The sequence below is a fragment of the Lineus longissimus genome, chromosome 5, assembly GCF_910592395.1.
Source record: "Lineus longissimus chromosome 5, tnLinLong1.2, whole genome shotgun sequence".
NCBI classification, from domain to species: Eukaryota; Metazoa; Nemertea; class Pilidiophora; order Heteronemertea; family Lineidae; genus Lineus; species Lineus longissimus.
The window spans coordinates 23434905-23457524 of NC_088312.1; the positions used below are offsets into that span (position 1 = coordinate 23434905).

The 22620-nt window shown below is 44.3% G+C and overlaps 3 protein-coding genes across 3 annotated transcripts; 2 read left to right on the forward strand and 1 right to left on the reverse strand.

Annotated features, from left to right (window-relative positions):
• The first annotated feature begins 2178 nt into the window (after positions 1-2178).
• Positions 2179-11972, forward strand: LOC135488634 (NACHT and WD repeat domain-containing protein 2-like). Its single transcript, XM_064773277.1, has 11 exons — positions 2179-2338; positions 3045-3133; positions 3509-3625; positions 4126-4254; positions 4518-4697; positions 4918-5063; positions 5879-6007; positions 6471-6583; positions 7111-9729; positions 10084-10272; positions 10711-11972. The coding sequence occupies exons 1-11, from the start codon at positions 2179-2181 to the stop codon at positions 11970-11972; spliced, it is 5133 nt and encodes a 1710-aa protein (XP_064629347.1).
• Positions 11973-12245: 273 nt separating this feature from the next.
• LOC135488661 (uncharacterized) lies at positions 12246-16640 on the reverse strand. Its single transcript, XM_064773317.1, has 5 exons — positions 16200-16640; positions 15710-15796; positions 14080-14317; positions 13550-13686; positions 12246-12909 (listed from the first exon to the last, which is right to left on the reverse strand). Exons 1-5 carry the CDS (start codon positions 16233-16235, stop codon positions 12448-12450), a joined length of 960 nt encoding a protein of 319 aa, XP_064629387.1. The 5' UTR covers positions 16236-16640; the 3' UTR covers positions 12246-12447.
• A 1645-nt stretch (positions 16641-18285) lies between these two features.
• LOC135488084 (large ribosomal subunit protein bL21m-like) lies at positions 18286-22257 on the forward strand. The gene is made up of 6 exons (XM_064772489.1): positions 18286-18382; positions 19616-19715; positions 19983-20023; positions 20460-20676; positions 20897-21000; positions 21566-22257. Exons 1-6 carry the CDS (start codon positions 18286-18288, stop codon positions 21622-21624), a joined length of 618 nt encoding a protein of 205 aa, XP_064628559.1. The 3' UTR covers positions 21625-22257.
• The last annotated feature ends 363 nt before the right edge of the window (positions 22258-22620 follow it).

A 22620-nucleotide genomic window follows, 5' to 3' on the forward strand; every position in this document is an offset into this window, starting at 1 on the left:
AGGGTCCTCGGACTCGGTTTAAAGTCTCATTCGAAGGACCGTCTCTGTCTGGCTGTGCTCGTGAAGAGCCAGGATTTTTTTCAAGGGTACCACCCTACTCTGAGAAAACCCAGGGTCAATATAGTATGTAAATTCATGTATTATGTGTATGTAGAACTTTGCACATACACGGTCACCGAGTCCGACTTCACCCACCAACAAATGTCAAAATCAATGAAAATGTACACGAGAAAATTTCTAAGTAAAAACAGGACAATTCACAATTATTCATCAATATATTGCTATCATTTTGGGGTCAGTCAGTATATGAAGTAAAATCACACTGATTCAGTTGCAATTTGTCGATATTTATTAATCAATAACTCTATAATATTGATTTTATTCGAATGAAAAACATCAAACGCAGACCGTTGCCGCCATTGCTAAACTGATGGATCCGGTAGTTTCGGTCCCTGACCCTTTCGCCCCCAGTACGTCGTTTCGCTCCAAATCATCAGGTCGAAGGCCTTGTAGGCTCATTTCGTGCAGTGTCTGCTGAAAGGCTGTGATCTGACATCTTGAACATGGCTCCTGCAGTCCAGTCCCTTAATATTGAAAGGATGTTCCTGCGGTGGTTACATGTCCTACATGGCTCTTGCTACCTTCAGTTTGCTGGCCATGAGGATGTTGTCATGAGCCAATTTTTATTCCAGGTTCATCAGACATTTAGCCAATGTCCTCATTCCGTCAAAGCCTCCCCTTAAGAAAAGTGTGTCTTAATTTCACCATGGTAAATCCACAATCTGCTAGGGATGACTGAGTTCTAAAGAAGATGACTTTTGCTAAGTAACAGCTACTTTTAATAGGCTGGTTACCCCAAGCTCAATTAGAAAGTTATCTGGGCATGGTGCCTTGGACTGACCTAACATCTCACTGTGCTCTAGACGACATGCACACCAGGGCCCAATGCCTTTAGACTGAGCTATCATCTCACCATGCTTGTGAAAACAGGGACAACATGGCCGTCTCTTCTAGATCATACCGCAGGCACAAGTGCCCAGCTACCCTGACGAAAAAGATCTTGAATTCACCGTTGTAAAATCTGAATTCAACATTAGCATGGTGAAATCAGAATTGTAACAGCTATTTTCATCAGCTTGGTTGTGACAGGGTCTAGGACGAGTGAAGCCGACTGGTAACTAATATTCAGATCTGGGACATTGTGACAGCTGCTGCCATATCAAATAATTGCTCGATATGAATTCAAACAGTTTTTTTGCCAATCGCTGATAAATGATCGAGATATTGATTGCATGCTCGTGTCGATGTAGGCTACAGTAGAAATAAAAACGTGGAAAAGAGCATTCTTCATGAAAAGATTGATTGCATCCAGGGAGAATGGGGAATTAAGCAATTAACGTCCCTACCCGAAACCCCTACAGTGTAAAAATGATATGTATCAACAAGTGGCAGGACACAGACGTTTGGCCAACCTATCAGCATATGGGCTTGGCCCGGAGTCGAACCCGTGTCCTCTCGCAGCCTGAGCGAGAACCGTACCACAAGGCCAACGCGCCGTTCTATCAACAACCTGTGTTACTAATGCATTAATAAACAGGTGCCAGCACAGACGATTGGCCTGATGCGTTACGTTACGATACGATACGATACGTTAGTAAGACCTGATTTTGAGAGTGAATATCATTTTTGAATGAAGGAATATTTAGTCTAACACTCTCAATGAACCACATTGTGATGTGTTGCACATCATAAAACGCGCTATATAAGAACTCAATTTATAGAATTGATTTTTACAACCCTTATTTTCATTTCGGGTATCGATCCTGAGGTGTTACCAGGTTACCGGTCGCATTATATGCACACCCTCAATCTATACATCACAAGGAGGCATCGCATGACGGCTTTGGAGGAAGGGTCTGAGGAATATAAAAGCTGACGCAAAAGTTTGGCGAATTTTTATGATTTTTTTTTAAGAGGACAGGGACGCGGCACATCCACCAAGGACAAAGGCACATCCTGTGAACACAAATCTATCCCAAGGAGAAAGGTGTCTGCGGAGGTAAAACGTTTATAAAGCTTTGAATCGAACTCTATTGTCATTAGCAGTTCATTAGAGGCAGTGTTACTCTCACAAACCCCACATACAGTGAGTGAACTTCACCCGTCTTATAATTCAGGATGCTCTCGACGGCCCGTACGACCACGGGACGGACCAGTCGGACAGCTGTCTCTCGGCGCAAGAGTGTCCCCGCCATATTCGTGGGACAGCAGGCCTTGGATCAACTAGCCCCACTCCCTCCCAAGACAGTCCGAGTCTATATCGCTTCAAACATAACTGGTAAGTTTAAAATTAGTACAGACGGAATTATTTCCATGCGATTTATCATCACGGCATCAGTTCTAGAGCCGAGCTCATACTGAAAAATTGCTAAGGATCTATTCGAAGTTCGTGGAAATGTTACCCTTTGCCCGGTTCCAAGTTCCAAAGCAGTGATTCCACTGCAGTGTTTCCCGCTTTGGTCACCGCACACTTGGTTTCGCGGCGATTTAAATCGCACGAGTGCGACCGGATCGCGTAGAAGCAAAATCAGTTGCCTCCTGCATGTGTATATCGTCTCCAACAGTGCGAGTTATGCCGCTCATATACTGTTGACCTCCACACTATAATTGAGGGAAAAGTACGGTCCCCAAATCGATGAGATTATTTTCGCGGTAACGCTATTGTTTCAACGAACATACAATGTTGGACTTCGTCTCCCAAAGTAGAGGCGGTCGATACACCGCTTAAATACCACCTGCCCGCCCCGGGGCGAGTTGAACTTCGGCGAGACTGAGGACCGACTGAAGGGAACACAAGAGGGAACACTAAATGAATAATAAGTTCCGTGTATGAATCAATATCATGAAAACATTATTGGCTTGGCCAACTCGTTTGGTCACACCCGACCTTTGGTCAGTGGGTATTTTGAATTACTCACCAGTATACACGTTGGGGCTCCCGCAGAGGTTACCATGGAATCAGAAAACTTAATTCATCTTTTCAGAATTCCAGGACGAGAGAGATGCGGCCGTTGAACATGTCTACCCGGCTTTGAGGGAATACTGCAGAGAGAAACATGGCATCGAGTTTCAGGTAAAGGTTCATCCCCGACCTAAAAAATCATGGGATCATAAAGTTATAAACGTAAAGGTATAACTAAAATGACGTACATGTATTTTAGTTTCATTTGGAGCCAAAAGATTTTGTAGACTGTTATCATATCATTGATAGTTCTTGTCGGGGCGGAGATCAATTGTTGAGTATGAGCTAACTGGGAACATATGGAGAAGGAGGGATACAAACTGTACATGCTTTGCTATAACACAGCACGAAATACGTGTCACTAATGGGTAAGCTTTATTAAGGTCCATTCAGAACGCTTTGATTAACATAAGACAGGTTTGAATGAGGGTCGAACCAGCCTACGTCTCAGTCATCTTACTTGGTGGTCGTTCGTTTCCTTTCCAGGCGGTTGATCTGCGCGTGTCTGTCTCCTCCCAGGCTCAACAAGAAGAGTTACCCCTCCATCTCTCCTTAAAGGAAATCAAGAAATGTCAAAAACTGTCAATCGGCCCAAGTTTCGTGGTGAGTTATGGGTCGGGGATGGTGCGGCATGATCAAAACTGTTTCCCCATCTAAGATATATATGCCAATCAAGTGTAAATGTAGTAAATAACTTTGTAAATAAACGCTGAATGTCTTTGTTTAAAACCTGTCAGGCATTGTCTAGATTTAAAATGACATTTCAGTAGTAGGACTCACTGAACATGGCAGATGCAGAAACGAAAAATGTTATCCCATTACAAATCTCAAGGGCACTCTTAGGACCATCCTGAACCTCTTCGTGTATACCCATTTAAACGTAGCCGGGGTATATCTTGATACGATGCAAAAACCTTGGTGGTAAATGTGTCCCAGGACAAGAGATGTTAAAGATAGTCTGAATGGCCACTGGGGGCGCAAGCGTCTCACCCACGGACCATCATCTCATCCATGACATTGCCATGTGCTTAGACACCGACCGCTGAGCGAGAATGGATGATTCAAGTTTTCCTCCACTACGAATATTTCAATTCAACTTGCAGGGCTTCGTTGGTCAGAAGTATGGTAGCAGGTCCTTACCAGAGAAGATATCCCATGGTGACTACGAGAGTCTTGAGCTGATGCTGACTGAGGCTGACAGGGATCTAGACTTGCTGCAGAGGTGGTACAAAGTAAGTAGCCACGCAGTGTCTTTTTATGTAGATGTAGGCCTTTGTTATCTCATTTACGACGAAAGAGATTTTGAGTGAAGATTTTCCTCCATTCACTTTTAAATTTTACCAAGATCTTTTCGTCAAACAATGAAAAATGAACTGCTCGTCCACCAACCCAATATCATTCTGGTTTTGTTTCATGTCACAAACGCGTATGAATAGGGATATGATGCAAGGATTTCTTTCCTATTGTTAACCCTTGCTTTACTTGTCTCATTCAGAAAGATGAAAATCACGTTCCCAGCGTATACGTTCTCCATCCTCCCAACGAGAGCAACAACATCGCCAAGGACGAAGCTCAGCAGAAGCTGAGGGCCCTGCTAGCGGAGGGAATCATGGCCTGCGTGGAAAAGGGGCTTATGCGCAACGACACTACTGACAAGTACCTACTATCAGGTCCGGTAGGAGAAACTTCTCTCGCGGTTACACATACCGATTCACCTTGCACCTGGGAAGCGAACGACCCTGTCTGAGTGAGAAACAGGCTATGTATACTGGGCTCTTCCCCTGAATAGGGACGAAGTCAGCTCGGCAAATAACCCCTTTGCACTTGATTGATGCCCACATGCAACAAAAAAGGTGGTTTCCAAAGCGTTAGTCAACTGGTGTCATCTTTCGTAGTATCAGTTTCACCATCTGTTCGTTACAGTTATCGAAGAGGAGATCAACCTTGGCCTTTCGATAGAGAAGCCGGATGACCACTGTCTTGTCTTCATCAGGAACATAGAAGATTTGGGGTTTAATCTTCGACACCACAAGGCGAGCAGGTAAACCTTTGTAGATTTGGGATTCACTTACATGTATATAAAACCTGCAACGCTTGTAGTGTAGACCCTGTATTTGTATCCGAGATCTCACTATGTACTTGACTCTAGAAACTTGACTTCTAGCATGATAGGCCAACATGTCGGCCTACCCTTTGGCCACACCTGTAGCAAAGGTCGTCCACGGTCTTCCTCTACCTCCTGTGCTTAAAGCATGATTCACCGACATGTACCCTTTTGCCACATCTGTAGCAAAGGTCGTCCACGGTCTTCCTCTACCTCCTGTGCTTAAAGCATGATTGGCTGACATGTACCCTTTTGCCACATCTGTAGCAAAGGTCGTCCACGGTCTTCCTCTACCTCCTGTGCTTAAAGCATGATTGGGCGACATGTACCCTTTTGCCACATCTGTAGCAAAGGTCGTCCACGGTCTTCCTCTACCTCCTGTGCTTAAAGCATGATTGGCTGACATGTACCCTTTTGCCACATCTGTAGCAAAGGTCGTCCACAGTCTTCCTCACCTCCTACGTTCTTGTGATACTGCCTCTATTTGCTTCAATGAAAGCTGCAAAGACTTCACTTCATTTTCTACGCATTTGCTGCAAGTCCTGGGGTCTACCAGGTCATCGATTTTCGTCTGGGTTCCATCTATGGCTCGTTTGGTAAACACTGGTGGCTTGTTTCCTCCGTGTGAAAAATGAAATCAAAATGCCGTGCAAGTAAAAAGGGACATGCAGGAAACGGAATAATTGCCCAGTATAAGAGAATTTGGGTTACGACTTCCCTTTCAAACTGAACCTGTTGCTTGCCTTTGCTAGGTTTATCGACCTGTTACCAGTGTCTGATGAAGGAACTATGCCAAGGGTCGACGAGGAATCCTTGAGACGATTAAAGGCAATGAACAACGGCAAGATACAAGAGCGGCTCTCTAATGACAACATCATACAGTAAGAAAAGTCAATGTAGCAATTTCAGATGATAACGGGATAACTCGGGCTGTTTTGTTAGGTTCAGGGGACCCTATTGACCGGCAACCAGTCTCGCAGTAGGAACTCGGAAATAACACAAAAGTGCCTAAGGCTAGTCTTGAAAATTTGTGGCGCGGGACATGCCTTCCCAGTGGCATCACACATCTTAACACTCAATGACAGCTGTGGAACTACGAATTCCGAGCTGATTGTGGTTAGGTACACTATTCAGAATGCAGTAGTGGTTCAACTCGCGGAAGGACCAGTACTGTTTAACTTCTGGCCGCTTGAACAAGACTTTCTCAACTAACATCGACCGTATTGGAGGAGCAACACATTTGCTTCAGATTCCGGGATGACCTGACACAATGTAACTGACAGAACCAGTCCTGCTACTTTTCTAGTGCTTGCACATCGTACAGTGCCTGACGTTTCTTTGCAGAATGTTCGCCCGCTGGAGTAACGACGATGGCATAAACTGCCGTGACCACTCTCAGTACCTGAATAAATTCTGTGACATCTTTCAGAGCCTTATGAAGAACTTGATTGACAGAGGTAAATTCCGTTAGTTATGTTAATGGTACCTTCGCCTGCACATCAAAGGGTTTCCATCAACGTAGTCATCTTCTTTTCTCTTCTTCTTCTTCCTCTCCTCTCCCTGTGGTCGGACGTTTTGAGATGCACGCTTTACAGTCGGTCCGTTTTCGGTAAAGAAGTCCGCGGCCCCAGAGACTTCCACCACAGGGTCCCAGAGCTATGTGGTCAGAGTTGTGTGGTCAGAGTTTGGCCAGCATTCCTCTCCATTTTCTTCAGGGGGGCAGGTATGATCAAGGTAGTCTGATCATTCGATAGTTCGATTATGCCTCTTTGGTAAGGGAAGGGAGTATGAATGGAGAAGGAGGAAAACGATTGGTGGAAAAGCATAAGGGATTTAAGAGAACTTGCATGGGTATTCTAACGAGTCTTTTACGGATTTTGAACGAACTGTAAATCTAGGTTGTTTTGGCATTTTTGTTTCATCGAATTGAATGCATTTCAAGACTTCTTGCCTTTTCTCCGGTTTTTCATATTCCATATTCTAGCTGTGGTCAAGATGAGAAGAATTACCAACCCACTGTCAGATACCATCCTAGACCACCTAACCTATTGCAAGGACATGTGCAAAGTGTTCCATGGTCGAATGGACTTGCTACAGAAGATACAGGAATACATCAACAATGACAACCGTCTGCCGCTGGTTATTCATGGTGCATGTGGCAACGGGAAGACATCACTGGTTGCCAAGGCATTCAGCATGACGCCATCTTGGTGTAAAACTGTCCCAGATGTCATTGTCAGGTTCGCATCACATTTCAGTGGCTGTGTCAAGGAAATCTTACATAGTATTCTTGAACAGTTGGCTTTCTTAAGTTGTGCTGAGGACACCGTTGCGCCAGAAAACCACTCAGAATTGTGCCAAATGTTCGTCAGGGAACTGTCAGTTGATGCCAAGAGGCCGCTTATTGTTTACATTGACGGATTGGACACACTGACTGGGTCGTCTGCACGCCGTCTTGAATGGCTTCCGCCCAAACTTGGGAAAAATGTCAAACTTGTTCTCTCCACGAGTCCCGAGAACAACGCGGTTTTGAATGCGCTCATGCATCGCCTTGGCGTTGATAAGAACTACATTGAAGTGCCAAAATTTACCAGCAAGGAAGCAATGGATGCAATGAGGTTTTATCTGATTAAACATGGTCGAACGGTCACCAATCATCAGGAGTTTGTGCTTGCAGATGCTCTGAAAGATGGCACATCACCGTTATTCATGAAGATGGTATATAACATAGTCTCAACGTGGCATTCCTTCACTAAAGTGGACTCAAACCGCCTGCCGACTAGTCTCAAAATGGCCATTGACAGAATATTTGAGAACCTGGAGGAGAAGTACGAAACTAAAGTGATTGAACATGTGATCGGAACTATTGCGACATCTAACGGTGGTCTAGGTGAAACAGAGCTTGAGGATGTGCTGTCATTAGATGATGATCTGTTGAACATGACACACCAGCATCGCCTCCCTGTTGTGAGGAGGATCCAACAGAGTGTCCTTGCATCAATTTACGACGATGCAGCATTGCTATTCATGACGAAACACGTGGATAGCACGCACATCGTTTGCTGGAGTCACGCAGCATATGGGCAAATCGCGCGAGAACGATATCTAAAGCACGAGACTTTGAATACCTATTTGAATTGGAATGTTGCGGAGTATTTCATCGGCACCTGGGGTGGAAAGGAAAAGCCCTTCGAACATGATGAAGCAATGGTTAGGAAGTTTCGCTTCACAAGCTCCAAGGCGAAGTCGGACAGAAAAGTTCCAAATCAACCTCTGTCCATTCAGAATAAGGATGGAAGCGTCCGGTACAACATTCGGAAGATGAGGTGTCTGCCACACCACCTGGCCTCAAGTGGCAAAATGGATGATCTTGACCGACATGTCCTTTTCAATTACGAATTCCTGAAAAGCAAACTGACGTCGATGTCAATACAACATGTACTTGATGCCCTGATGTTGCGCGATTCAACGGAGACTCGTCTGCTCGCAGAGACTATCAAGATGGCAAAGGAAGCAATCAAAGAGAATATAGAAAGATTAGCCGTGGAGATATCAGGTCGTCTGCTTCCACTGTTTAGCACCAATAAGAGTGTCCACTTCTTGATTCGACAATGTGACTCCGAGGGTGCGAAAGAGAATGCTTTCATTCCGGTGTTACAATGTTTCCAGTCGCCAGGGGGACCAATGCAGTACGCAGTCGACCCAGGGTTCGACCCAAAGGCGAACATCAGCTTTTCCTTAGCTAGAGCGTCATCAGAGGAGGAATTGGTCATTGCAAAACAGACAACGGACACTTGCTTGAAGATATGGAATGTCCACACAGGGGAGGCAAAGGCAGACATCACCATGACGGATGCACCTCTTTATAGCTTGCGCTACATGAACAGATTAATCCACGTCCTTGGTTGCGATGACGTGATCAGTATCTATAACGTCGTGGGGGGCAAACACATTGCAGATATCAACATGGCAGAACACGGCAAGGTCAAGCACATGGTTGTCTCCAAGGACCATCTTGCTATCACAATTGACAAGGACGGCTTTGAAGGGCCCTTGGTTGTTGATATAGAAACTGGCCTCGTCGTTCAGAGATACAAATATCCCGTGAACGTCTGCGCATTTTCAGCAGACGGCAAGAATTTGTTGTGTGATTCAAAGGACAAGGTTATCCTTCATGATATGATCAGCTTCGATGTCAAAAGAACCCTGTCTCTACCCGCAGGAGGACGTGCAAAGCAGTTGATCTTCCGCAAAAAGGAACTCCAGGCTTTTGTGTCGTTGGAAGGTGACGACAGCCTCTCTGTCTACCATCTCGACTTCGTTGACAAGAAAGCGGACGGTACGCTTGTCTGTACCACAAAAGCGAATGTCAGCGACCTGAAGCTCGCGCCAAAAGAGGAAACCAAGTTGCTGTTCTTCAGCGGGCACGTCCTCTACGTGTTGGACAGAGACATCAAGGAGCAGCCCAAGGAGTTCTCCGAGTTGCCGGACAACTTAAACATCAACCCAAAGTCCACCTACAAAGATGCAGACTTTTCCTTTGATGACGAACTCTTGGTTGCACTACGGGATAGCTGCATTGTTGCTTGGATCATTGAAACAGGTGAGGACGACTCTATTCTTCCCAACATATTGCAGTTGCTGATTAAACCCGCCGAAGCCAGATTGTCGGAGAAAGCTGAACATCATTTACAGTGACGACTGTGCTCTCACGGGTGCCAGTCACTGAAACAAGCAAGTAGGCCACCTACTCCACGCAAATCGACTTGCTTAAAGGTTTCAAAGAAATTCCCCTACAGCTCGAAGCCCCTTTACATGGCCCTGTCCATGCTCATGATTTAGATTGGCCTTTAGGTTCTCCAATATTCTGATAGTCTTACTGGCATGAATGGTAGTAGATGCTCGTTCTCCCAAGATGTGTACTTCCTCCACTAATGCTTTAAACCATCTTCTTCAGGTGTATTGATCTGGACAATGAAGATGTCTATCTCCCTCTGCAAGGAGATCATAGTGTCCCGGACCCACAATCGCGTCATCTCCCTCTCTGGCACCAACAAGATCCAGGCGTGGAACCTGGACAGAGTCCATGAAGACATCGACAGACGCATTCGGATGCTGAGTGTAGCTGTCCAGGATGTACTCATCGGTGAGAACAAAGCTTCAGACCAACTCATTGTGAGATTCAGGAGCCTGTAGGCTCTATTCACCTGGGGCTGTGCAGGAGTTTCATTCAGATCAACTCATTGTTAGATTCAGGAGCCTGTAGGCTCTATTCACCTGGGGCTGTGCAGGAGTTTCATTCCAAAAGACGATGATCTGTGTGACCTGTAAAACTTTGGCCAACAGTGGGGTTTGGAGTATTTTGGTAAAAATCCCTTTTTCATGAATTATGGTTGCTACCGGATGCCGAGAATTGAAACTAGAGTCCTTTTATTGAAAGACCCTTGTTAAAATGACTTCATGTTTGTCTAGTTTTGTGGAATGTAAGCTTTTCCGAAACCTCGAGGATTTTGAGGACTCACTCTAAAGTATCCTACCAAGCACCTCAGGAGAGTATTCCTCAACTGTGCCAATTGTTTTTCAGGTGACCTGAACAAAGTGGTTATTGCCCTGGGACAAGATGGAGAGGAGAAGCGACACAAGGCGGTCATGAACATGAACACAGGCCTCCCGACCAGCAGGTTCATGTGTGATGACCTCATTCTCAAACTCTCCCAAGACGGCCGCGTCCTTACTACGCTCACCAAATACGAGGAGTTCCGCATTTGGGACGTGATCCAGGAACAAGTCATTCTGTGTGTGACATTTTGCGGGAAGGTCCATCGGATCGTCTTCTCAGACGATTGCTCGCGGTTGGTGGTGATCGTGGTGGATCACCTTCAAGTTCCAGAGAACGTCGCCCATATCTACAGCCTGATGCCGCAGTTTGGTGAGATAGGACTCGAGCGGCTCGGACAAAAGGAGATCGTTGGAAACCCGTTTCTGACGCGGCACTCTTCTCTGGTGTTCCTGAAGCTGGTTCAAGGAAAGGTCGTCCTGTGTTTACATACCCTCTTGAAGGAACGAGAGATTGTTTACAAGAAATCTTTGGCAGACTTCAGCATGCACACCAACACACCCAAAAAGAAGGCAGACGATAGATTCGTTGACGTCAGACCCATGGGCAAGAATTCTGTTTTCGCCTTGATCATCACGGCGAAACTGGAAAACGGTTCACCAAGGTTTGTGGATGGTATCATCGAGGGTTGTCTGAACGAGCAGATGAGCGCGTATATCTGGAACACTGCCAAAGACATCATCGTCCACCATATTGAAAATTTCATGGAACCCTCCTCCGATCTGAAGAGCATCAGTATTGCCCCTAGCGGTGAATTTGCTATTGACAACAACCTTAAAGTCTTCTTCATCGAGAATGGCTTGAGCCCACTCAAAATCAGCTGTTCCTCCTTCACAGGAATGGCAGTCATTGCAAAAAGCAAATTCATTGTCTTCATTTGCAAAGAAGGCCGAAGTTTGAGAGCAGTGAGGATAAAAGATGGCAACACCGTCGCGAATTTAGATCTTCACGCGACGGCAACTTGTTTGGACATATCAAATGATGACGCAACGGTTGTGATAGGCTGTCACGATGGGCGTCTCCAGATATTCAAACTAATTGACATCGAGGAAGAGACCTGGAAGTTGAACATTAAAGACATTCCAAGCCGCCAGATGGACTTTGATAGGAAGCAGCGGAACCTCATTCGGAGCTCTCGATCTGGGCGCAATCATCACAGCATGAAGGCTGCCACCCAAATTGTGATGCTGACAAATCAGGCTCAGTCTAAAGCATGTAGGATCATGTAACGGCGTCCAACCATTCCCGAAGGCAAGACTGACCTGAACTCCCCCCTCCCCCTCCAAATAGAGCCTTCTGATTGGTTAATTACAAACGGACACGTGGAGATTAATGCAGAGTACGGTGCTTTTGATTGCCAATACCACCGGAATAAGCCCAAATATCTGCTGTCAAAAGTCTCTGTGCGCGACTACCTGAGAAAGCTTAAGACCGAACGAACTGACTATTGGCATGGACAGAAGTAACATCTTCGTGTTCACCAAAAGTGATGGTTTATTTATTACTATATTCATGTATGGTACAATAGAACTGAACTGGAAAGTTACTCCTCCCCAGGAAGTTTTAGAGAGGTTGTGCTTCCCAAGTGCACATTCCTTCTATAAGACTTCCTTACTCCTCCAAGCCTTCCGCAAGAAAACTCCACTATTGGGTCATGTGTGGTATGAGAAAGATCTACTGTTAAAAAACTCTGCGACTTTTTCTTCACCAGTCCAGGATAACAAGCACGCTGTCCATTGTGATGTCTACTGCACTGTTCGTTCCAGGCCTGGTGCAGCGCTCTACAATCGTCTTGACAAGATTCTCTGCCTCTCCCTGAGACATTTGCCTCCTCTCCATATAATCCACAATCACTTCAGCAATATTTTCATCCAAATATGGAAGATAGCATTCAAGTAGTTCCTGAATCTGGGTCCTGATTACCGGCTGTGATCGCCGGAAGATCTCCGCTCTTTTCGCCTCCTCTGGGTCGTAATGTTCGGTCTGCTCAATCGAGCGCGCTACTTTGAATTGCTTCTGCGCTCCGAAAGTATTTTGCGCCGTTCTATATTTGGATGCATCTCTGTTCTTGTCTGATTGCTGCATGGCATCACGAAGATTCGGGTACTGTATCTGTAGAAGGCTCCAACCCATTGGGTCCATATCTTTCAGATAAGCTCTAAACGACTGAAAATTACGAAACGAGAAATGAAAGCATTTCTGATGAGAAGGAGTAAGAAGACGGGAACATGTGTAAATATGAAGCCAGCGGGTGGCACTGATTGGCAAATGACAATGTAATGTAGGAGATAGTGGTGATCCTTGCGAGAGTCGAACCCACGACAGACTCCTTATTGTGAGCTCCGCGCTCTAACCACTGGTCTCCTTTGTGCAGAGGAGGCAGAGTAAGAAGAGGGGAACTTCTGTGGAGTAGGAGGAGCTGGCAAATAAGGATAGACGGTGTAACTGTTTTTAATTTGCCTCCTGGAGGGAATGTCCTGCTCAACCTACTGTTAGTGACGGTATACATGTAGGAGTAATAAACATTTAGTCTTTAGAGACACAAGACCTTCAATAACTCAATAATGGCCAAGTCAACAGCCACTTTGACTCTTCGGAAAGAATTTCCGACCAAACCAGCGTTTATTCACTTGTACATTTAATAATACATTGGAATCGGAAACTCTTATGGCTGAATAGTCAGGCGGTGACTCTAGTTAAAGGACGGATACCCTGATGAGCCATTACGCCAAACCCGCAGACATTACTGCTGAAGGACAGGAATTAAAGGGGAAAAATCAACGAATCAAGTTGTGGCGGCACTTACTCGGCTTGATATGGCAGTTTTTATTTCCCAGCATTCCTTGCGTTCCATGTCGTTCATGATGATGTCTAACACACCTTCGTAGTAAAACTTGAACACCTCCGTGGGAACCATTTCGGTCGCTTCTTCTATTGTCACACCTGAAACATGAATCACACCATCGTATTAGCATAAACGCGCATTCATCATCTTCAAGACACCAAGGGCCAGTTATGTGTGTTATCAACCCCTTCCTGCAACAGTATGCACCTCAGAAACAAGAAAATTGGACCTATGATTCCTCCTGGAGAGACCTTTTGGTTTTTACGAATCACGTTAAAGTTTGCATAGTTGCAGGGCATAATGTCAATAATGGGTAACATCAACAATGGATTCTAATCCATTGTTGGTGACATCAAGGGATAAATTTATCAAAGAACAGACAAGTTGTGTCGGACTGGAGTCTTGTTATTGGTAATCCATTCCAATTGGACATTCAATGGGAGGAGCATGTGCATGACCATTCCTACGAGAATGGGATTAACCAATCCTACCTTCTAACTCATCCTTAAAGTTTGGAGCCGTCAATATATAGGAGTAGGCCAATTTAATCAGGGCGGTTTTAGTTTTATAATCCAGCTCACTGTCTGTTGAGAAGTCCCTGAATTGCAGCTCGTTGAATTTGAGTTTCTCTTGGACCATCTTCAGTGTTTTCCGGTAGTCATTGTAAAATTTGTCACCTATTTCGTGCGGGTGGATGCCGTCATTGAAGCGCCGAGTCAACATGGTCGTCTGCAATAAAACAGTTTATCTTGATACGACCAAGAACATTGATATTTTAGTCGCCTCCTTCTCCTTACATGTTGCTCTCTACTTGCTCATTTGACGGAGAAGCCGCGCATCGTCGAGTAGGACATAACATTCAGAGCCGACATAACATTCAGAGCAGACATAACATTCAGAGCCGACATAACATTCAGAGCCGACATAACATTCAGAGCAGACATAACATTCAGAGCAGACATAACATTCAGAGCCGACATAACATTCAGAGCCGACATAACATTCAGAACCGACATAACATTCAGAGCCGACATAACATTCAGAACCGACATAACATTCAGAGCAGACATAACATTCAGAGCAGACATAACATTCAGAGCCGACATAACATTCAGAGCAGACATAACATTCAGAGCAGACATAACATTCAGAGCAGACATAACATTCAGAGCAGACATAACATTCAGAGCAGACATAACATTCAGAGCCGACATAACATTCAGAGCCGACATAACATTCAGAGCAGACATAACATTCAGAGCCGACATAACATTCAGAGCCGACATAACATTCAGAGCCGACATAACATTCAGAACCGACATAACATTCAGAGCCGACATAACATTCAGAACCGACATAACATTCAGAGCAGACATAACATTCAGAGCAGACATAACATTCAGAGCCGACATAACATTCAGAGCAGACATAACATTCAGAGCAGACATAACATTCAGAGCAGACATAACATTCAGAGCAGACATAACATTCAGAGCAGACATAACATTCAGAGCCGACATAACATTCAGAGCCGACATAACATTCAGAGCAGACATAACATTCAGAGCCGACATAACATTCAGAGCAGACATAACATTCAGAGCCGACATAACATTCAGAGCCGACATAACATTCAGAGCCGACATAACATTCAGAGCCGACATAACATTCAGAGCCGACATTACGTTCATTTGCCCTCTCCGCTTTAGGCCTATCGACCACCATGTAAGTTGTTACGCGGGGGTCGATGTTAGCAAGATTCGCCCCGATAACCCTTTGATAAGAGAGTAGAACAATGGGCATTTAGGCCTAGATGCGAGAGGGCATTATTTGAAGACAATAGACCGTGTATTGGGCTACGCCTGAATTCTTTTTACTGCGAGGTCGTGTCGTATTGTAGTTGTTCAAACCAAGCTTTCTTTATTTAGTCATTATTCACGCTAGTGTAAACTAACTTTCAGGTATCCACACCCGCTCCAGTTAAGTTAACGCCAGCGTTAGTCATAAAACAAGGGTGTACTACTGAATGACAGAATTGTGTATGGCGGGGAGGGGGTCATCTTGCTCTGCAGTTGTAAGTAATTGTCGCATTTCTCGCAAATTTTGGGGAATCGCATTCACCTGAAACAGTGCATACTGGTACTTTAAGGCGTCTCGGCGGGTCCGCTGGCCGCAGATCCCATTGCGTTTCCGCGGAATCACAAAATCCTGGAAAACAAAGAAGAGAAAATGAACAGGTCAATAAATACTGATATTCTTTGAATCATCTTGGATGTTGTTTGTTTTCTGTGCTTCGATTGCCTGACAAATACCACAATAAATGAGTTAAATGTTTTGAAGACTTTCTGCTTATTACAGTATAGTCATCAGTCCTGGCGAATTTAACGACATCAGTATTCGTATCGGTGCAGTTAAGTGATTTTGTCTACCGTAAACGCCGCTGTTTCGTTATTACTTTAGACAGCGTTCATCTGCTGACGGCCAGGTTGAATTCCCGGCGCTGGTGGTCACTATTGGTCTCTCCTCCAATCCCTTTTGTGGAGGGGCTCTCTGACCATAAGTGCGACTAAAACGCAGACATATTGTGTTGACGTAAAAACACTTCGTTTACCTCTTTCGCGAAGACTGTCGATGAATTACTTCCCATTGTTGTTGCGACTGTTGTATCAGAGAAATTTGACTGATATCGTTCTTCGAGTAAACCTCAAACCGATCCGAGCGGTTTTCTCGATTCAGCAACAGATAAATCCTGACTGTCCTCGTCAACGAACAAAGTCCTGTGGAAGCGTTTGGCTCCGATGAGATCGGCCTACAGGTTTTCTTCCTCAGGCGAGCTGATGATCCATCCAAATCCCTCCCCGAGCTGGGGCAAGATCTGTCAGAGAGAGGAAATCGGTCCTGTTTCTATAATTGACTGGGACAAGGCTTGGAACAGAACAGAACGGAACACTATTGGTTTGATTACATGTATGTTACATGTACGTATTATCAAAGACGTATATAGGTCTACCTAAGACGGATTTATAACCTGTTAACTGTTATGATGGCAAGAATTCAGTTCAGTGGTCGCCACGAGATTAAGGTAAATCTAGCGAAATGAAGAACCTATAAAGGCCCTTAGACCAAACAGGGGATATGACGCGAACAGGCATGTTGAGAGAAAGTTTTCATTAGGATTTAATGGCCTTTTTCACCTGGTAACCACCTTAACCTGGAAACCATACAACGTGAATGCCAATGTCAACCTACTAAGGTTTTTAAAGTATAGGCCTGTAAACCTGAGCCATCATGTTAAATTGCTTTACTAATATGTAACTTTAAAACCCGGCACGACCTGACCCCTCCAATTCCATGACCTAGTGGGGGGGTTGTATTTTGAATTATTTTGACAACAACTTTAACAAATCTGGTAAGAACCAGTATGCTTACGGGTACATGTTTTGCGGAGTTAAGCCTGAATTGGGACGAATATACACAGGGGGCTCGACCAAACCAAACCAGACCAGATCACAGTACACCGCTCTCGACATCATTACTAATATAGTTGAAGAAATGCAGCATCAAATATAAGAAACAAAACATGTCCCCGTTACACGACGGAAAAAAGTCAAACGTAGGGGAGGGTAGACCACCGAACCAGACCAGTAAGGCAGTTAGGCCTAGGCCTACCTGGCACGAATGTTGTCATCAACGCTGGCGTTGGCGGTAAACAGGGTGTAAGCGGTAAATATCTGGTGTGAGCCTATGATTGTCTTCATTGGCTGACCACAACTATCACCTTGTGAAAAGATTTAGTATCTGATGTTTCTGTGATGTTTTATGCCCATGGTTTGTATTCTGAAACACTTAAAATCATTTCGAGTCTAGTAACCAAAATAGGTCAATTAACTTGCACTTCCTTTGCACTTTGGTTGATATTACCCTAATATTTATTTTCATTAATTGATTTTGAGCATAATAATTACGACGCAATTAATTCAACATATAGTTGACCTGAACAATCAGCCCAGGTTGCCCATGTGATATCCCATGTGGGCCCCACATGCATGCGACACATGACAGTGAGCCCACATCTGCCTACTTGGTCCACATACGAAACCCACATACGTAGGCCTAACCCACGCGGATTGGGTGAGTCCCCAACCCCCCTTCCTTCTGACACGTTTTAGCCAGTGCATTGGGGGGGGGGGGGGGGGGTCAACCCTAACTCTACCCCCCCCCCCCCCCAATTGGACGCTCAATTAGTCCTTCCGAGACGCTTTATTTAGAGCAGCCCGAGCTAGCGCGGCCCGACGACAATGTTCAATACATGGCCGGTCATCCTAAACACTGTTAACCAACGTCCACCAGGTTTAAAGTCAAGTATGAAGTGAAAAATGAAATTTAGTAGACATAAACGTAATAAGTACACCATAAAACACATTTCCTGAAAATTTCATGACATTTGGGTGTAAGATAAAGGAGATGTTGTCTAAAATCACAGCCCTCCCCCAAGTCAAATCCAACATGGCATGGCCGCCCACTGGGTGGTAGACGCTGGTACATCTTAGACAACAACTCGCTAATCTAGCACACAAACGTCATGAAAGGGTCAGCAAATGTGGAAAATGTCCTGCTTATTTCGTTTATTACTATCAGATTTTATTTTGATGACAAACCTGGTCGACGCCGGTAGACGCTGTTTAGTATGACCCAAGATGGCTGCCACTACTCGGCATGTTTTTGGGCGTCTTCTTTCCAAGCATAATTTTGGTGCTTTGACACGACTTTCCACTTGTCAATTAACAGAAATAGGTACTATGATATACTGAAATTGTATTACATCAAAGGGTGTTGTGATATTCGTCAAAATAGGACGGAAGAGGCCGGTATTATTGTTGTCCGACAAAGGATATTTTCTGGACACAATATATATAATTTACACAAGAATTTCGTGTGCATTTGTTTTAAAGCAATCGTCGGATTCTACAGCGTGTCCGACATTTTAGTTGATATTTATTACATCATGACATTGAACGCAAATTCTAAAATACCTTGGTACCGTAAAGTCAACTTTTATGGAAAATGCATAAGCCTCGTTCTGAGAGCGGAGTGTTTTGGACACGCAACCAAGATGCTCCACCGGCAAAGTTCCCTCGGGTTGCACTAAAATGTGGAATGCACACGTCACGTCAAAGGAATTTCACCTCACTTCAGAAGTTTGAGGCGCTCAAAACACTGCTTCAAACACAAATCAGTCGAGGAAGCATCAACCACCCTAAGTTTTTTAATGAGCACTACACATATTTGCCGAGAAAAACGCTCCAAATAGCCCATTTGCGCGGATTTTAGCATCACTTGAGCGAGCCGATGCGGACTTCCTATGCGCGCTAACATAATGTAAACAACGGCGCTACCGGCGCTCCGGCCGGGCCGGCGATGGATGGAATTTGCCAAATTTGCGCATATTCAAGTTATTTTCGTGGCCTATCTTTTTAAGTTTGAGGTATTTTAGAATAGAAATTGAACCCTCGGCTTCGGACCTTGGTTGAGTTACCAAGACACTCGAGGGTGGAGCTAAAATTTCTGTCGGCTCGGGTTTGGACTGTATTTTAGCTCCACCCTCGAGTGTCTTGGTAACTCAACCAAGGTCCTCCGCCTCGGGTTCAATTCCTTAAACAGAAGCACCGCTTGGCCTGTCTTGACTTCGGAACTAGTTTACAATCCCCGTTTATGACCCAAAATAGGTCAATGTTGACTGAGGAGGCGCCACTGACATGGTCATGGTGTCTGACTGTTCAATGGATATATTGCTGAATGCGATCAAACTACATGTCCATCATTTCCGAGGGGGTCTGTTCGCGTAACAAGGAAATTGGTGAAGGGATGACCGGTTGCAAGCCAGCCTTGTAAGCACATTAAAATGGTACATTAAAATGGCTTAACCTTGACAGAAAAGGGCAAGCCTAACTTAAAATGTTAAGCCTAGATCATGAGATTCGGTCTGACCATGAAATATAGATAAAGTCATCATTTTGTACTTTCCAGGGTTGTGTTCACCATGCCAGGTGCTTCCAGTGCAGGCTCCTTGCTGTCCTTTGGTCAGGAAAAGGAGCACTGATCTCTCGCAAAAGGAAGATGGATCAAGGTAGAAAACTAACAATAATCATCTCATCACTTAGAGCACTTGGTGTTAGGAAGTGATACCAAGCTGTATCTATTGGGTAAAGTGGCAGCTCCAACCGGGTGGTGTTGGATGGAGAAAGATTCAGAAGAGGTTGTCTCTCTTGTGAAGATAAAGAATATGTGGAGGCCACTCCCAACTTGATGCTGGACATGTTTACTGTACAAAGATCTGCTTCAATTGGATTATACTAGGTGTATAAAAATTTGATTAGATTTCCCTTTCTTGTAGGGTTAGTGCTTTACAGATGAAAGAAGAGGATTTCACAAGAGGTAATTATCATGGTCTGTGATATGTCTTCCATTGGGTATGAGAGGTTCATTTGCGATCCTGGCTTTCGGTTAGTGTGCCACACCTCCCTGTGAGGTCATATGAGAATTGAAGGTCCTCTTTAAACTTTATGAAAGAATGTTTGAAAGTGCCACCTACTTAAAACAGTTTGTTGCAAGAAGTATCTCCTGTAGTTTTCAGGGCTTTTCAGAATTTCAACCGAGAGACAATTTGTTCTGGCGTAAAGTTTGGTTAAGACTTCAAGTTGGAAGAGCTAGTTAGTCCGGTTTCAAACACGACAGTCCACCACAGTATCAGTTCATAAGCGTTAGGAGAGCCGGGACTCCAGAAAAAAAAGTTTGGAGTAATAGAGGTGTTGAACTCCTTTGTGAGCAAAACTGTCGGTCATGTCGTTGATTGATATTTTCACCTTTCCAGTTATCAGTGAGAACATCAATTCAGTTGCTACAGAGGACAGAGTGGGGCGGTTATTTGCAGTAATTTACATCAATGGGCGACAGAGAAAAATCACAACCGAGGATATCATCATCGTAGAAGGACAGTTTCCCCCGGATATAGGTGACAGAATCAAGTTAGAAAAAGTTTTACTGGTTGGCAGCAAGGATTTCACAGCTATTGGACGGCCCATGTTAAAGTGAGTTCTGAAACCTTCTCTTGAAGCTTCAAGTTTTAGTTGTTGCCAGTGACATTCCAGGAAGTGGTTTTAATTGAGGTGATAGCCCGAATCTTTGTACACAAGGTTCAGAAGTAAATGTTCAAAGTTTGTTTTTTTCTTGAATCTAATTTTTCAGTTACCATGGTAAATCAATGTCCTCATCATTGTGTTTAATGATTTTGCCCTTTTATATTTTCAGTCGAAATCAGACGACAATAGAAGCTACGGTGATTGAGAAGACATTAGAGACCACAAAACCTTTTTATACGTACAAAAGAAAACAGAATTTCAGTCTTTTTAAATGTAAGTTCATTCTGTTCACATTTCAAGTGGATTGAGCTCTTTGCACACATGATCATTTCTCTCTTACATGTTCATCAAGCTCATCCAGCTCATTCATGCCTTTCCTGTCCTGGAGGGTGAGGAAAAGTTAATGTGGCTGAGTGACATTCATGCCTTTCCTGTCCTGGAGGGTGAGGAAAAGTTAATGTGGCTGAGTGACATCCATGCCTTTCCTGTCCTGGAGGGTGAGGAAAAGTTAATGTGGCTGAGTGACATCCATGCCTTTCCTGTCCTGGAGGGTGAGGAAAAGTTAATGTGGCTGAGTGACATCCATGCCTTCCCTATCCTGGAGGGTGAGGAAAAGTCAATGTGGCTGAGTGACGGTATTTGGGCAATGGCGCACTCTGCAAGGACAGATGTTATGTGATTGGCTTGCCCTACTCTTTGGCTTTATTCTGTCTTCGGACGAGACCAACAGAGCTAGAGGTAATGCAGAGCTTAATTGATAAAGCCAGTAGATGTATAAAGTTATGGAAACTCGAGCTTACTCAAGACTGATGAATTCTCGTTGTCATTCTCTTTTCAGTATATCGACAAGACCTGGCCATGCTGAGAATCAACAAAATTGAATTCCATGGAGTATGATGATGTTTCATGTGAACTGTGCAAAGATTAGAAAGGACAGTTCAGTATATCCAATCCTGCCAGTCCAAGAAAGGGAGTCTCAATTTATCATTTCATATGACTGGGTTATGGACCAAACCAATTTAGATACTGAACTCTGATTGACAGGGACTCTCATATTAAGAACTATGGATTTCATTTACTCGATTTTCAGAACTTGTTCAAGAAGGAGTGGAGTATGAAATTAAAAAGTTTTCATTGCCTGAGTTACAAGGACTCAATTGAAAGAGGTGTCAATTGGGCAAAGATTAGTAGGCAAGGATCAATGGTTCAGCTCAGACATCTCTGAAGTGGAGTCTATCTGATTAAAACCCATGATGTTCAGGGGACCTATTTTGACTCCTCTTCTTGCGTGTCTTATTTTTAAAGGAGAGGATTTGTTTTGTAAGACTTATCACTTTCTACAGTATGTACTGGGGAATGGCCTGGGCCAGATGGTCTTCAATTAAGTTCGAAAATTGCATATACCTGGGCTGAGTGTGTCATTGTTTGCCCTGTGTGTGGGGGGGGGATGGTTTATTTGTTTATACTGATATTTGTTGAAAATGATAGGATGGGTCAGAAAATAAAAAACTGTGGTAAACTATTCAATTCTATTTTTGTTCCCTGTTCTTCTCTACTAGCTGTCCCTGTCTTCAGAATACACCCTTGTCACTCGGAGGTGATCAGAGATACTCTGAGGTAATTGGTGATATCTGTGTAACCATTGGCGACCCGACTAACTGCGTGGTCGCTGATGGGAAAAAGCTGATGCTTGGGAGTATTGGGCATGATCATGTATCATCGCCAGCATCGCCATGGTCAAACATCTGTGCTATGACATTCACAACAAGGCCTCCTGACTAAACTATCATCTCACCATGCATGTGAAGACAGGTACAACCTGGCTATCTCTTCACAAGACCCTACCCTAAAGAAAAAGGTCCACCATAGTGGGGGCGAAACGACTGTTAGCGA